This window comes from Lampris incognitus, chromosome 13 (assembly GCF_029633865.1).
Source record: "Lampris incognitus isolate fLamInc1 chromosome 13, fLamInc1.hap2, whole genome shotgun sequence".
Taxonomy (NCBI): Eukaryota; Metazoa; Chordata; class Actinopteri; order Lampriformes; family Lampridae; genus Lampris; species Lampris incognitus.
The window spans coordinates 5,483,468-5,501,175 of NC_079223.1; the positions used below are offsets into that span (position 1 = coordinate 5,483,468).

The following is a 17,708-nucleotide window of genomic DNA, read 5'->3' on the forward strand; positions in this document are numbered from 1 at the left end:
AAAATCGATATAGTAGTTTTGAGAATCGATACAGTATCACAAAAGATAATATCACGATACTCCAGTGTATCGATGTTTTCTTACCCTCCTACCCTGGACCCATAGCTTTAATTCATTAAAATGCAATCAGCAGCATTATTGCATGTGAGGGACTGCTGAATGAAGGCACAAATAAATGAACGATTGCACAAATGCAAAGATATCAATGCATAGTCCCTAACATGGATTCTTCTCCCCATGTTTCCACCAGGTGCTCCAGTTTCCTCCCACCATCAAAGACATGCATGTTAGGGTTAATGCTCCTGTCTGTGCCGCTGACCGAGGCATGGCTAAGGACCCAGACACACCAAACCAGCATCAGAGAACTAGCGGCGACGAAGGCTGACTGTTGCGTCACCTCACATCGCCTGCATCTGGGCCAAAAAGTAGCACTTGAACACACCGCCAAGACTACAGCCAAAGGCCCACTAGCATGTACGATCTGCACCTGCGCGAGAGGAAATAACTCTCCATACCAGCAGGAGGCGGTAGCCTGTATTCATCATTCAAAATTTGAAACCACAAGATCCAGGACTGCGGATATACAAACCGTAAACAAAGAAGCGTTTGCTTACAATTTTCACTCAACTGTCGCTCACTACAGACGGTGTGGTAATATAGCTACCTCTAATCACTACAGACGGTGTGGTAATATAGCTACCTCTAATCACTACAGACGGTGTGGTAATATAGCTACCTCTAATCACTACAGACGGTGTGGTATATAGCTACCTCTAATCACTACAGACAGTGTGATAATATAGCTACTTCTAATCAGTACAGACAGTGTGGTAATATAGCTACTTCTAATCACTACAGACGGTGTGGTATATAGCTACTTCAAATCACTACAGATGGTGTGGTATATAGCTGCTTCTAATCACTACAGATGGTGTGGCACTATAGCTACTTCTAATGACTACAGACGGTGTGGTAATATAGCTACCTCTAATCACTACAGATGGTGTGGTAATATAGCTGCTTCTAATCACTACAGATGGTGTGGTAATATAGCTGCTTCTAATCACTACAGATGGTGTGGCACTATAGCTACCTCTAATCACTACAGATGGTGTGGTATATAGCTGCTTCTAATCACTACAGATGGTGTGGCACTATAGCTACCTCTAATCACTACAGATGGTGTGGCACTATAGCTACCTCTAATCACTACAGATGGTGTGGTATATAGCTACTTCTAATCAGTACAGACGGTGTGGTAATATAGCTACTTCTAATGACTACAGACGGTGTGGTAATATAGCTGCTTCTAATCACTACAGATGGTGTGGCACTATAGCTACCTCTAATCACTACAGACGGTGTGGCAATATAGCTACTTCTAATCACTACAGATGGTGTGGTATATAGCTGCTTCTAATCACTACAGATGGTGTGGCACTATAGCTACCTCTAATCACTACAGACGGTGTGGTATATAGCTACTTCTAATCACTACAGACGGTGTGGTAATACAGCTACTTCTAATCACTACAGACGGTGTGGTAATATAGCTACTTCTAATCAGTACAGACGGTGTGGTAATATAGCTACTTCTAATCACTACAGATGGTGTGGTATATAGCTGCTTCTAATCACTACAGATGGTGTGGCACTATAGCTACTTCTAATGACTACAGACGGTGTGGTAATATAGCTACCTCTAATCACTACAGATGGTGTGGTAATATAGCTGCTTCTAATCACTACAGATGGTGTGGTAATATAGCTGCTTCTAATCACTACAGATGGTGTGGCACTATAGCTACTTCTAATCACTACAGACGGTGTTGTATATAGCTGCTTCTAATCACTACAGATGGTGTGGCACTATAGCTACCTCTAATCACTACAGATGGTGTGGTATATAGCTGCTTCTAATCACTACAGATGGTGTGGCACTATAGCTACCTCTAATCACTACAGATGGTGTGGCACTATAGCTACCTCTAATCACTACAGATGGTGTGGTATATAGCTACTTCTAATCAGTACAGACGGTGTGGTAATATAGCTACTTCTAATCACTACAGATGGTGTGGCACTATAGCTACCTCTAATCACTACAGATGGTGTGGCACTATAGCTACCTCTAATCACTACAGATGGTGTGGTATATAGCTACTTCTAATCAGTACAGACGGTGTGGTAATATAGCTACTTCTAATGACTACAGACGGTGTGGTAATATAGCTGCTTCTAATCACTACAGATGGTGTGGCACTATAGCTACCTCTAATCACTACAGATGGTGTGGCAATATAGCTACTTCTAATCACTACAGATGGTGTGGTATATAGCTGCTTCTAATCACTACAGACGGTGTGGCACTATAGCTACTTCTGATCGAGAATACGTCTGATAAAAAGCTGCAGATGGTGCTGGTGTTGTCAGCCCTTGGTTCAGTCCAGACTGCCATGTCATTGTGAAAATATTAGCTTTTTGAAGTGTTCAGGTGAGATGAAGATGAAAAATGAGAAGAGCCATCTGTGTGTGGCCTCCTGACTTCGTCGTGTACTTGCTTTTATAACTTCCATTTCTCTTCTCGTGCTCTGATTCTCTAAGCTGAAGAGCCAGTCAGAATGATCTCTCTCACCGACGGGCTCCGCCGCTGATTCAACATGCTGAATCAGCCGAAAAGCTGCCGGCAGGGGTCCGACTAGTGCCAACGGTGCAGGACACACCGCAAAAACTAGGGCCACAGACGCTCACCGACTGTCGGCCTGGCGTGTCACAGCCTTAAAAGGGCTGGAGCTGGTCCTTGGGCGCTGCACGGCAGCTGCCCACTTCTCCGATACCCTAGGATGGGTTAAATGTAGAGGATGTATTTCGTTGTATGCTCGCTTACGATGAGTGTCTTTCTTTCTTTCTAGAATACACCATAACCGACCTGGTATGGTGAATCATGCTGCAGTTCCACCCTCTCGTCAAGTACTCATTACATCCTCTTATAACTGAGGTGTTTTTACAAAGAGCTCCTGCAATTACAGCGTTATGAAGATTTCGTCCTTACGCCGGCTTTCTTTTTTCACACCGAACCAAACAAAGGTGGCACAATCGTGCCCCGGTGTGTGATTTTACACAGCACGCTGGCGTTCTGGAGGCAGAGGCGTCACGGCGTGTGACACAACAGCCTCGGCTGCCCCTTTTAAAAAGACGTCGATTCAGCTTTATGACTCCCTCCACTGCCGGTTTAACAGCGAAACAACAGTGACCCCCCCCCAACCCCTTCCGTCGTCATACCTTCTACACAGACCGGCGAGGTGGATTAATGGCGGAATGTTCCTGCCTTTAAAAGGCCGTGTGACAAGCCTCTGTGTAAACACGCATCACACATCCTGTCCACACAGCATGTATACTCACGGCTGCTCCCCAGCTCTTCAAACAGGTACTGTACTTTCTCCCACTGGGTGGAGTTCTGACCAGGTGGGGGTTGAAGCGGAACGAAAGCTCTGAAAGAAAACAAACAGCAAGAATTAATTTTTTACTTCCTTTTTGTTATCAGCCACCTTAAACAGTCTTCTAATAAATGAAGACGCTGTTAGGTAACAAGTTTTCTTCATAGACCAGTCTGTCTGTTATGAGGCACCATCTGCCACACATGTGATGTGCCTTCCCTGTAATTAAGTCTTCATCCTCGTTATCTCACAAAGTGACTTCCTCCTAATTACTGGTTATTCAAAAGGTCCGAGGCCATCAAACATGTCTCATTTACTCTTTCTGTCTTCTTTCATCATTATTTTCAAACACTGACAATTTTTTCCACCTTTAGAGAAAGAGTTCAGTAGCCCGGGCATATATCTTACACGGGTACACCCCACGCCTCAACGTTCTGGTTCAGCACACAGACAGAAAGCAGGCTTGGCTGCAGGGAAGGGGGGGGGGGTGGGTGAGAGCAGTTATTTCATTCATAACATCAAGTTTTGTGGGGTTTTTTTTTAAATTTCTTTCCCCGTTTTTCTCCCCAGTTGTACCCGGCCAACTACCGCACTCTTCTGAGCCGTCCTGGTCTCTGCTCCACCCCCTCTGCTGATCCGGGGAGGGCTGCAGACCACCACATGCCTCCTCCCATACATGTGGAGTCACCAACCACTTCTTTTCACCTGACAGTGAGGAGTTTCACCAGGGGGACGTAGCACGTGGGAGATCGCCCTATTCCCCCCAGTTCCCCCTCCCCACCGAACAGGCGGCCCGACCAACCAGAGGAGGCACTAGTGCAGCGACTAGGACACAAACCCACATCCGGCTTCCCACCCGCAGACACGGCCAGTTGTGTCTGTGGGGACACCTGACCAAGCCGGAGGTAACACGGGGACTCGAACCGCTGACCCCTGTGTTGGTAGGCAACGGAATAGACCGCCACTCTACCTGGGATGCCTAATAATATCAAGTTATTGTGTGGGGCTGAATCCATCCATTATCCATCCATTATCCAAACCACCTATCCTGCTCTCAGGGCCGCGGGGATGTCAGAGCCCACCCCAGCAGTCACGAGGCAGTAGGCGGGGAGACATCCTGGACAGGCTGCCAGGCCATCACAGGGCCCCCCCCACCCCCCACCCCCCACACACACATACACACACACATACACGGGACAATTTAGTACAGTGATTCACCTGACCTACACGTCTTTGGACTGTGGGAGGAAACCCACGCAGACACGGGGGGAACACGCAAACTCCACACAGAGGACGACCCGGGACGACCCCCAAAGCTGAGGTACTCCGGGGCTCGAATCCATGACCTTCTTACTGTGAGGTGACCACGCTACCCACTGCGCCACCATGCTGCCGGGTCTGAATCTACAACAGTTGTTTTGTTTTTGTCACTTATTCTCACTCCCCATCCTTCTCCTCTGCATTGTATCCTGTCCGACACCTCCCTGTCACTCCCATTTCATTCCTGAAAACCCATCATCACAATAAATGTTGCTCAAAAAGGGCTGTGAGGTGACAGCACTAACCACTGCACCACCATGCCGCCCAAGATATTAAAATCTTTTAAACCAACCAAAAACAATGAGAACAGAGTAAGCATCCTTGGTAGTGTTCATGAGCCACAAAGCAGGTGAAGGGGATATACATCTGCACACACCAGCTCTACACAACAGACGCATTACGAAGCAAAATAAAACTCATCAGGAAAAGCCCAAGACGTATCCAAAGATTAAAAAAAAAGACTCAACTAGGAACACAAACGATGAACACTCGTGTGTCTCAAAAATCTTTGGACCAAAACAAGGACCAGAAGGCTTCCGTCAACGCAGCTGATCAGAACTGGTTTACCACGTAACAAAATGGAGGAAGGAAGGAGGAAGAGTAAGTGTGAGGAAACCGGTCTTGAAATGTGCCATGGCCCCCACCGACGGAGGCACGACACGGTGTCGAGATTTCTGAAACTGTAATGACGGCGTTGAAGCACTCGCCTTTAGACGTGACTGCCCAACAGTAGCACCGCTTCATGGAAGTAGTCGGCCAGATTGGCTGAAATCAGCCAACCATTATTTCTTATTCCACATATATTATTACTATTATTATTATTATTATACAAATGTCCTTTAACTTCATGCCGTAATACAACATAATAAGCGGGCGGGTCCATTCCTTGGGCCTCGGGTTAGAATGAGGTAGGAGTCTATTTGATGGGTGGTACCTTTCTTAGGATGTGAGATGTTCCAAGTAGCGCCATCTTCTGTAGTTCTTGTGTTCTGATGGTACCCGGGATCTGTTGGGTGTATTTCTCCATCCCCCTTTTTTTTTTTTTTTTACAAGTCCCAGGGCTCCTATCACTACTGGTAGTGTTGTGGTTTTCATTCCCCACATTCTTTCAGTGTGGATTTCAGGGTCTTTATATTTGGACAGTTTTTCAGTTACTTTTACTGCGGTGCTCCTTTCAGTCGGGATGGACGTGTCGATGAGTAGGCGGCTTGTTTCTTTTGTGTTCTTGATGATGATGTCTGGTCTGTTGGCCTTCATCTCACAATCTGTCTGTACTGGCGTGTCCCATAAGATTGTGACGTGGTCGTTTTCTGTTGCTGTGTGGGGCTCGTGCTCGTACCGCTTTTCTTTTGTGTTGGTGTTGAATTCTTTGCAGATGTTCCAGTGCAGACATGTGTCGGCCTTGTTGTGTCTTTGTAGGTATTCAGCTTCGGCCAGCTCAGGGCACCCTGCCACCATATATATGGTCAATAGTTTCCTGGAATGGACCACATATCCTGCACGCTGGGTCTGAGCCAGCTTTGAGGATTCTGCTCCGGTAGTAGCTGGTCTTGATGGCCTGGTCCTGGGCAGCGATGATAAAGCCCTGTTTGGGATTTCAGCCCAGCTGTTTTGAGCCGTTGGTTGGTCATGTGTTGGTCTGCATCTTTCTCACCCACTCTTTTTGGGTATTGCCCGTGCATTTGTTTCCCTCCCCATTTTTGTTTCATTTGTTCTTGGGTGTGACGCTTTGCTTTCTGTTTGACTTTTCGGGCGTGGATGGTTGAAGCTTCATTTTCAGGTTGCGGTGTTTCAGGGAGGTGGAGCTCTCTTCTGAACATTGCGGCTTGGTTAGGACTTTTTGTTTTTCATGCTCTCTAGCAGTCATGAGAAGGAGGTCATTTTTGGTGTTAAGGTAAGTATCTAGGCCTATTGTTGGTGTTTTGTAGGCAGTTTCCTGTTGGATTATTATTATTATTATTATTATTATTATTAGTCACACTTCTTACTGCACCTGCTTTTGCTCGCACTCACTCCTTCCACATGACAGAAGAAAGAACAAGAGTTTCAACTTCACAAGCCAAAGTCACAGTAACACCTATGCAGCCCTGACTTGGGTAAAAAAAAAAACTGTCAGAAATTTGTGAAATTAAAGTTTTGTTTTTTTTAAAAAGGCCCATGTACCTCAATGGGGCACTACATCAACATCATCCAAATCATCAAACATACACTACATGAGACTGAGCAGTACGACCAGCAGATCAATTACACACCTACAGAAATATACACACATATATACTACAAGTTAGACTTTCTACAGAATTTAAGATTTTATTATATGCAAATGAGATAATATGCATATGCATGAACTGTAACAGACAGGCCACACACCTATTCAAGCAAAACACACACACACACACACACACACACACACACACACTAAAATGACCAAGGTTAGTCATGCAACCCCTCAAATCAATCAGCGATGAGTCACTGTTATGGTCCGTGATGTCATGAGGCCACGCCCGCTTTAAGTTGGCCACGCCCATTTCCAGGTGGTTTCATTTAACCACCTAGAAAAGGTGACACCTTTTTAGATGCGCTTCATTCCACACACACACACATGCACACACACACACACACACGCATGCATGCACGCACACACACACACACACACAACAATCACACTTTACCAAAGTTGGTCATGTGACCCCTCATAGTAATCAGTGATAAGTCACCGTAATCATGAGTGATGTCATTAGAACATGCACACTTCAGGTTTTCTGAATGCCAGTAAATTTGGTCATGTGACCCCTCAAACCAATCAGTGATGTGTCACCGTAATGAGTGATGTCATTAAGCCACACCCACTTGTAGGTGGCATAATTTCAGCTCAATAAGTCAGGTGACCCCTCAAACCACACAGTGATGAGTCACCAAGCGACATAACGGGCCACAACCCCTTTAACCACTCAGCGAGTTCCTGGTGCTACGCCATACTGCTCCTGCACTATTAAATGATGTTCATGGCTGAACACTGAAGTTTCTGCATATCACACCACACAAACAGCCACTTAAAACAAGCATACCTCAAACAACCTAACTCGCATTTTTTACGAATTGCGCCTTTAACATCCGTCACTTTCCTAACTTGTTCGGTGCCGAAACCAGCAACGATGTCACCAAGATGCCGAATCTGAGGTCCATAAATAATTTCATTAGAGAACTTATCATTTGAAAAATAAACATTTAAATTTGAAATAATAAGCTTGTTTTTTATTCCACTGTATGACTATTTTATAACCAAAAAATACACTAAAGGAAGATTTATAGCAGTTCTATACCATTTATAATGTGCTATACCACGATACATGTTCCCCACAACTTGTCATGTGAAACTGAATTGTCAAGGTATTACCCAACAGGATCTACGTATTGTCGTCTTTACTAGTGTACCATGCTGTTGAGCACAAGAGCACACACTGATCTCTGGTTAAACATAGAACTCAACTGCATCAAAACAAAGAGGTCCATAATACAGAATATAGCCAACATTATTAACATATCAAACTTGGCATCCTGCGCACCATATTCTTCATAAATTCTACAATACCATTATAATTGTGTTATCCTCTTCCAATGTTGTATTGTGTAAAATTATGTAAACACAACATCCATTGCACGTTGTCCGCCTTGGGAGAGAGATCCTCCTCTGTTGCTCTCCCTGAGCTTTCTTCCTAGTTTTCTCAATGTTAAAGGCTTTTTAGGGAGTTGTTCCTTATCTGATGAGAGGGTCTAAGGACAGGATGTTGTGTTGCTGTAAAGCCCCTTGAGGCGAATTTGTAATCTGTGATATTGGGCTATACATCTAAAAACTGACTTGATTTGACCAACAAAAAAAAAAGATGGTAAAAAAGGAATCATACGGAACAGCCAACTAGAAATTCCTAGGAACTGCACCCTTTCTAGTTATATTTAAAGTTTCTCTGATTTAATTTTGAGCATCTAATGTTTGAACATTTAAGGTTGAGCATCAACGAGGCTTTTTCTGAGGTCCTCAGAAATCTCCGTTGTTCTCGCCATGACACACTTCCACCAACATGTGTTGTGAAGCTCAGACTTTGGTAGATCCCTGTTCTTTGAACAAAACAGGGCGCCCACTCACACCTGGTTGTCATCCCACTGACTGAAAACACCTGACTCTTAATTTCACCTTCATATTAACTGCTAATCCTAGAGGTTCACATACTTTTGCCACTCACAAATATGTAATATTTTTGTCTCATTTGTTTAATTGGGTTCTCTTTATCCACTTTTAGGACTTGTGTGAAAATCTGATTATGTTTTAGGTTATACTTAAGCAGAAATATGGAAAATTCTTAAGGGTTTACAAACTTTTAAGCACCACTGTACAACTGGGGAGAAAAGGGGGGAAAAATCAAAAAAAAAAAATTGAGTTCCATTGAATAAAACAAGACTAAAACTAATAGCAGATTTCAGGAAAAGACCGAGACTAAAACTTGATCCAAACTTCCTGCCAAAATTAAAACTATTCTCCCAGTGGATGGAAAAGGGGTGGTTTGTTGCCAAGTCTGAGCACTGGAGAAGATGTATGCCTGGCGGAGATCTGCACTCTTCTAGTTGGTGTTTTGTCAGTTTAATTTATGGCCTCTGTCTGTTGCAATTGCTTATTTATCTTTTTCAGATAATATTAACTGTACTAAAACAAGTTATTTAAATACTGTTGTAATCTGAATTTTTTTTAATTACTATTATAGCAGTTTATTATGCTGCCAAATTATAGCTGTTGAAGGGCTTTGGTCAATCAGCAAGGGTACTTATTATTGGAAAAAGAGGGGAGAAAAGGGGCGTAACAATAATTTCAAGTCACTTAGATAAAAGGCATGGCCAAAATATTCATATTCTTATTTTGTGCTTCCAGTGAATGCTTACCATTAATCACTAATATGCCTTTAAATGTCATTCATGATTAATTTTTTTTAGTTAAATATGGGGAGGGGGGAAAAACGACCATAAAAAGCCAATTTTTTGTTCCAGTGTAAAACTTTAATGAGGCAATTTGGTGTTGAACGTGATAAACAACCCCTGAAATTATATTAGAGGTATTAAAGGATAAACAGTAATAACGTATAGCATCTGAGGCAATGTTATGATATGCTGCCTCCACCCCCCCCCCCAAAAAAAGTCGGCATATGTCTCCAAAAAAAAAAGCTGCGACTGTAGCAGACAATATCTCCACTTTCCTGCACGATGCTTAAATTGCCTTAAAGAACACTTGTCTGGAACCAGCAGCATTGAAAGGTCAGTGGGTCTATAAGATGTTTTAGTCGCTTGCCAGGTAAAAGGCTGCAAACAAAAGCCCGGTACCATCAAGCAAGAACCTATTGACTGAACAGTCAGCAAACAGTGTCCTGATGTCTCAAAGTATCAGGGAAACAGTCCGGGATAAAAGCCACCATGTCAATGAAAATTAAGGGGCCAAACCCACAATTCCACTGAACAAAGCTGCAATAGGTCCAGTTCACAAGCAGGAACATGGACTAAATTGCTTCTTGTCTATAACAAGTCCGCACTTTCTGACTTTAGGGCAGTAAATGTATGAGAAAGTGTCTTCTTTTTCTCACAAACCAGGGAGCCCTTTCACAAACTCACCATTTAATGGTTGAGGGAGCACATTAAATTGTATAACTTCAACTCCGCACATGTTATTGTCACAGCTGCGAAAGAAATCCATTACTTTTTTGTTACACAGGGTCTGTTCAACACAGACAGTCCCAGGACACGACTAAAGCGGCGCATCTCTTTACACTGAGCCCCAAAGTTCCCTTCACAGTTAATCTATAGGGAATTACAAAAAAGCACATTAACATCTTACCCCCAACTTTAGCAGAGTCAGAAAAATCTCAGTTCTTCTTGGAATCATGTTAAAAGTATGAATAAAATTCCTCCCACCTCAGAGTAGGACAAAGGAGTTAGTTATGAAGCTTTCTACATGCACACTCAGGTAGGAGTGGGATTTCGCCTCAGAGAAAATGTGATATAAACCTTTTCTCCCTACACATTGAGCTACAAAATTAAATTGTAACAACATATTGCTGCCTTTTCTGCTTTATGCACTGTGCAGTCTGACTGCAAACCCATATTTCATGGACTTTTGAGGACAGCCTTTGTCACCAAGGACCAAGTGGTCCACAGGGTGACTTTGTCACTCAGGACCACGGCCCTGCCCCGAACTGCGCCTGAGGAGGTAACACCAAGGGCGGTCTGACAGGATACAGAAGCGGGGCAGGCTAAGCTAACTGCTAGCCCATGCAGACCGGCAGTTCCAGTAACACCAAGGGTGGTCCGGCGGTGGCCTCGCCTAGTGTTGACTGTGTTTTGGGTATCGTGTGGCGTGTGGGGAGATGTGCTAACGGGGTCTGGCTGGGAGAGCTGGTGTTGGATCGACTGGGGGAGCCTGGTCTCCTAGATCCGGTGAGCCCAGGGACCACGGCCCTGCCTGGAGCTGTGCCCGAAGAGGAAACACAGAGGGCGGTCTGACAGGATGCGGAAGCGGGGCAGGCTAAGCTAACTGCTAGCCCATGCAGACTGGCAGTTCTGACAGTCATCCTGGCTGGCGTTCATTCTTTTGTTTAGTTTGGCTACATGTGTTAGTTTGGATGTATGTTCTTGTAGTTCTTGTAGTTTTTGGATGTGTTTTTGTCTTTGTGTTGCACTGCTGTGGGCAGGGGGAAACAATATTTAGTTTAATTTCATGTGCGCAAGTACATGAGAAAAAAATGACAGTGTTCCTGATTCCTGACCAAACAAGTGACGCCCAGGGTATACTTGGTTGCAGACAAACAAAAACCTGAGACCACTCTCACTTAGAGTTATGCATAGATCTAGAAATGTTACAAGGCCAGTGCAACACATATGATGGATCATGCCTGTCCCCCAGATTAGACAGATAGCTAGACAGACAGACAGACAGACAGACAGACAAAGAGATATAAAATAAGTTCGTCTACAGGACCTGCCCATCAAACTGTATGCAATGAAAACTTGAAAATTTTTAAAAAACGTGAAAAACTAACAACTGTGTGAGGCTGCAAAATTAAGCACAGAGGAGAAGAACTTGATAAAAAAAAGAATAAATCATCATCAAAAATATTGCTAGATAAAGAAACTAATAAAAACTATTTGTACACCAGTGTGTCACAAGAAATATTATAAAGGCTTGCTATTCTGTCTGTTGAAAAGGCTATTGGATCCAGGTTGAATTACCAAGACAATGTAACCCAGTTAAAACATGTGGTTATAAGGGGTGATGCTATAGTATAATTAGTGTTAAAAACACTTAAATAAGGTTTAGTTTAAAAGGGTTTAAGAAAGTTAAAATCATTTTTTAAAAAGTGTGATGTGTTTTTGTTTATTAAAGAGTATAATGTTTGCCTGGAAACTGTCTAAACCAGTATTTACGGGGGTTAATTGTGATTTTCTAGGAGAATCCATTTTGGTGTTCAAGTGTAGTGTTTTGTTATGCACTTACAGTGTTGAAAAACCTTAAGAGGGTTTTCATGAAGAAAGGGACATTTCAGTTTGAAGAACATTCCTATTATTTTTTCATTTTAAATCAAAACTCATTCCTTAGTTCATTCAATAATTGAGACTTATTTTTCTATAAAGCCTGAGTTGTGTGATTTTATTATACTTACCTGCTTAGAGGGAATGATTTCATACTGAAGGAGACATACAGACACATTTGGTTAGAAATCTTTACTAAAACCATAACTTTAAAGGTAGCTTTAAAGGTAAGTTCATAATAGGTAGGTTTAAAAAACTGCAGGTGTGTACTGTAAAACGGGATCCAGGACAATAATTAAAACTGAGTTAATCAGGGTTCAAATTTATTAAAAGAACCCAAAAGCCCTGCCCTTATTAATATAACTGTTGAGGGGAGTGCTACAACAATATTGCAGTTTGATGCTAGGAAGGAAGTGGAGGAAAGTCACTTTCATCTAGTGCTGCACTACTGACAGTACAAGCGCTAATGCTGGATCAGTCTGTCAGTCAGTCAGTCCTGATAGGTGTGCTGGTACACCTACATCTTAACAGACCCATTATTAATGTTACTAGCTGCAGCTGTGTTTATCCTGCTATGCTTACATCACAGAGTACCAAGATCATTTCAAGGTACCAAGCAGGGGCGATTCTAGGATCAGAGCTTTAGGGGTGCTGAGCACCCAGAGTGCTGGCCGGCCAGGCAAGATAAATTTGGGGGGGGGTGGATCAAACCATTTTCGAAGCATGGGGGGGTGCTGTATTTTTGTTGTTAAAATATTACATTTAAACCATATACTGGATATGGTTCTGACATTTCTTCAGCTTATTAAACATGGACATACAGTAAAAATAAAAAATAAAAAATCTCTTAAATTTTAGGGGTGCTGGGGTTCAATTTAGGGGTGCTGCAGCACCCCCAAAAATGGGCTAGAAACGCCTATGGTACCAAGTCCCAAGGTCATTTCCTTCGTGAAGTTCATTGCTCTGTCCTACAAACACACTAGCGCCCTCCAGTGCAGAGAAATAGTCTAAACTTGATTTCTGATTATGTCTAACATGTCTGGTTACAGACGCCATTACAGACGCACCATGACTACCACCGACGCGTTGCAGTATTTACAAGCGTTGGACAGCGGCCATATTAAATTGTTTGAAAACTAGTATTAAAAGTTGTTAAAATGTTAACGTTGGTGTCAGTTTCATAACAGACATACTAACATATATAATGCATTAATATCTCAATTGGGTATGCAGGATAAGCAGCTTGGATAATGGATGGGTATTTATCTTGGCAGAACATAGAGTTTGAAAACCATGGCGGTCATTTTGACCACCCATGGTCGTTTTAGGTAGGAGTGAAATCCTGGTCGTTCTAGTGTTAAATGTTCAATCAGGATATTATGGAACTAATGTGCAACTTTATCAACTCAATTGAAGATGTAGGACAAACACTAGGCCTGCTTTCAGTTTGGGGATATATACTTAAGCGTATCATTCTGTTCACAACAAAGCGTCACAACAGCTGTGATTTGCACCTATGACACTGTGAATCCTTGTTTACGACACCAATCCTCCAGCACACCACACGTTTGATTCTGTCCTTAGCGTGGCCAGCCAGTCGAATATCACCCAAGCGATTCAACTGTCTGCTCAAAAAATGTGTCACCTCTGCAAGGCTTGACTGGCTGACCTGGTCCTATCAGTCGCACTATTCCACAGTTTGCATGCAAGACACACACGGGCACAGATTTTGAGGCAGTGTGTCTTCAAATGGTGTTAGGGCTGTGCAAAAAAAAAAAAAAAAAAAGCAATTAAGCTAAGTATTGCAATATTTTTTCACAATACTTTATCGATTTTCTAGCCCCTCGTATAGATACATTAAAAGAATCATTCATGTTTTAAATGGATTTCAGTTCAAAGTGTGCAGTGACACAGTAAGAATACTTAATATGCACTTTATTTTATGATGTTACGGCGTCTACATTTCAGTTGAGTTCAGTGTCTTCTGTGACACAACAAGAATACGTAATATGCACCATTTATCTCCATATGATGTTATGACATCTACAGTTCAGTTGTTTTCAGTGACAATAAGAATACTTAATATGCACACTTGATGTTCCTATTTTGTCATGGCGTCTACATTTCAGTTCAGTGTATGCAGCGACAGTGTCCAGGTACCATTCTAATACGTTGGAATGGAAATTTGGATATTGACTCAATTTGTCCACTGAGTTATCAACATATAACGTTATACTATAAACGTTAGACTACCCAGGTGGTACAGAGGAAGTTGTATTTTCAGCTATATTTTTACTGTTTCAGTAAATTATTTAGAGCATTGCAACACACTGCAATATGTAACGTATCGCAATGTATTGTGATACAATCGCATCGTCACCCATGAATCGTGACATATATCGTATCGTGAGGTCCTTGCGACAGATAAACCCAGCCCTAACTAGTATTGAACTGAATTTCTGAGTGTGATATCGTAACAGTCCTACTTTGCATCCATTTGGGTGTTTATATATTTTGGTATCACCTACGATTCACAAAAACACTCTTGTCCACACTCTGGCCTATAATCTTAATACGTGTGTTTCATTTGAAGCATCAACACCTCCCGCAAACCAAGAAACTTGCATGAAGACAGTTCTTTTTCAGCGTCTCTTTGAGTGGAGAGAAAATGAATGAATCTGCAAACTGGTGGAAATGACGTCAGGGCAATTTTCAGGTAACCAGTGACTTTTGTTGACCAATGACGGCGGGAATAGAGCACAGTAAGGAAAGCGGGTCCCATGGTGTTTGTACTGCATATTCTTGTAGAAGCTCCCGGTGTGGGAGGATGGCGGTGCGGACTCGCGTTTGCGGCGGCCTCACCCAGTGCCGACTATGCGGTGTCTTTGTCCACGTCTACATCTGAGTTTGTATCATCGTGTGAACTTTTACGAGGATTTATGTCTGCGATCGTCGATTTCGTCTGATGGCTGGGAGAGCTGGTGTTGGATCGGCTGGGAGAGTGGGGCAGACTAAGCTAACTGCTAGCCCATGCAGACCAGCAGTTCCGATAACACCAAGATAACTACGACTGCGGTCTGGCGGCAGTCTCGCCTAGCATCGATTGTGGAGTGTTTTTGTCTGCGTCTGCGTTTGTGTTGTCATGTGGAGTGCGGGGAGGTGAGTCGAAGGTGTCTGGCTGGGAGAGTTGGTGCTGGATCGGTTGGGGGAGCCTGGTCTGCTGCATCCTGTGGGCCCAAGGACCACAACCCTGACTGAAGCTGTGCCCAGAGAGGAAACACTGAGGGCGGTCTGGCAGGACATGGAAGCGGGGCAGGCTAAGCTAACTGCTAGCCCATGCAGACTGGCAGTTCTGACAGTCATCCTGGCTGGCGTTCGTTCTCTAGACAGTGGCATTTTTGAATTGCGTTGCAAATTTACTGAATGGACTTTGTTATTGATTGTTTGTGTTTTATTTTCCTTTACTTTGTTCCCTGGTTTTGAATGTTTTTGATGGTGTCTTTTTTGGGAGGTTTTAGATGTGTGTTTTTGTCTTTTGTTTTGCACTGCTGTGGGCTGGGAGAAACGGCATTTCGTCTCTTTTGTGTACGCAACTACAAGAATGAGATGACAATAAATTGTTCCCGATTCCTGATTCCAGCAAGCACACAAGGATGCACGTGCGCACTAGAACGAGGGTGAGGTACTACCACACTTCTGTGAAACCAGACATGAAAGAGGAGGAGGAAAAAGAAAACGTGTCGATAGAAGGATATTTTATTTGGATTCATCGAGTAGGGCAGGAATTAAAGAACAGCTTCATCTAATCAACTTAACTATGATATAGTGATCAAACCCTTCCAGGCTGGTATGATTAACATAAATCACTAGAGTCTAACACTTTCAGCCAAGGCAAGTTTTTTATCAAAGTTTTCCCTCACATCTAATTTTTATGTATACACTTAATAATAAATGTGATGAAATAAAAATGTCTGTTTTGCTGGATTTAACTGACTGAAAGTTTACTGTCAGCGTTGGCCACCCATCCATTATCCGAACCACTTGTCCTGCTCTCAGGGTCGCGGGGATGCTGGAGCCTATCCCAGCAGTCATTGGGCGGCAGGCGGGCAGACACCCTGGACAGACCACCAGGCCATCACAGGGCCCACACACACACACACACACACACACACACACACACACACACACACACACACACACCTAGGGACAATTTAGTACAGCTGAGTCACCTGACCTACATGTCTTTGGACTGTGGGAGGAAACCGGAGCACCCGGAGGAAACCCACACAGACACGGAAAGAACATGCAAACTCCACACAGAGGACGACCCGGGACGACCCCCAAGGTTGGACTACCCCGGGGCTCGAACCCAGGACCTTGTTGCTGTGAGGTGACCTCATTAACCACTGCGCCACCGTGCCGCCTGTCGGCAATTGTACTGTAATGAAATATCAGCTGCTTCATATCTAAATGTCAAACGGGAATTTGAAAAGGGACTACGGGTTACAGGTGCATAGGCTGAGGCCTGAAAATGAAAGTAAGTCGGTGCCACTTGAGACTATGTGGCGATTTGAGAGGCAGGTTTTGGGAGCGGAGGTGGCACCATTCAGTATCATGAGAGTAAACACACAAAAAAATTGAACATTTTGATGTTCAATTCCCTGAATTAACTTTGTTTTAAAACATTACACTATTTTTTTCCCCCTTTCACATTAATTAAAGATTCAAAATGAACACTTTCACAACAACCAGACTGCCGACAGGTTTAGTATAGGAACCACTGCCCGGCAGCTTTTGAACACCGTAACCGTGACTACCAGAAGTGATAACTACATTCTACACCCGTAACACCACATTTAAATGTCAGATCTCTACTCGGAGATCTGACATGGTGGATGCCAGTGTATCTGAGAGGGACCACTGGGGGCCCAGGGAGTGGCCACTGAGACGCTTCTCTGAAATGTCTTGATGCATACTCAATAATCAAGGTAAGGAAACCACAGAGAGGTGAACCAGTTCATCTGCACACAACGCTTATTGAGAGAGAAAAGTTTCACCCCTCATCTATAAGTGACCTACTCAGGCTCAACTGACTGCAGGCTCCCCCCCCCCTTAAGGGCCCAGACGCACCAAACCGACTAGCGGTGACGCAGGCCGACTGTTGCGTCGCCTCACATCACCTGCCGTCTGGGCCAAAAAGTAGCAATTGAACACACCGCAAAGACTACAGCCGACAGCCCTGATTCGCTAGCTTAGCACTGATTCGCTAAGCTGAACAGCCAATCAGAGTGATCTGTCTCACCGACGGGCTCCACCGAGCCAACATGCTGAATCAGCCGAAAAGCTGCCGACACGGGTCCGACTAGTGCCGACGGTGTGGGACAT

General features: G+C 43.6%; 1 protein-coding gene across 2 annotated transcripts in view; it reads right to left on the bottom strand.

Annotated features, from left to right (window-relative positions):
- lmbrd1 (LMBR1 domain containing 1) overlaps window positions 1-17,708 on the bottom strand; it is a 136,585-nt gene that overhangs the window by 82,474 nt on the left and 36,403 nt on the right. For both annotated transcript variants that reach the window (XM_056291954.1, XM_056291955.1), the window contains exon 6: window positions 3,403-3,491. In XM_056291954.1, the coding sequence (XP_056147929.1) occupies window positions 3,403-3,491 (89 nt within the window). The remainder of the gene's footprint in view (window positions 1-3,402; window positions 3,492-17,708) is intronic.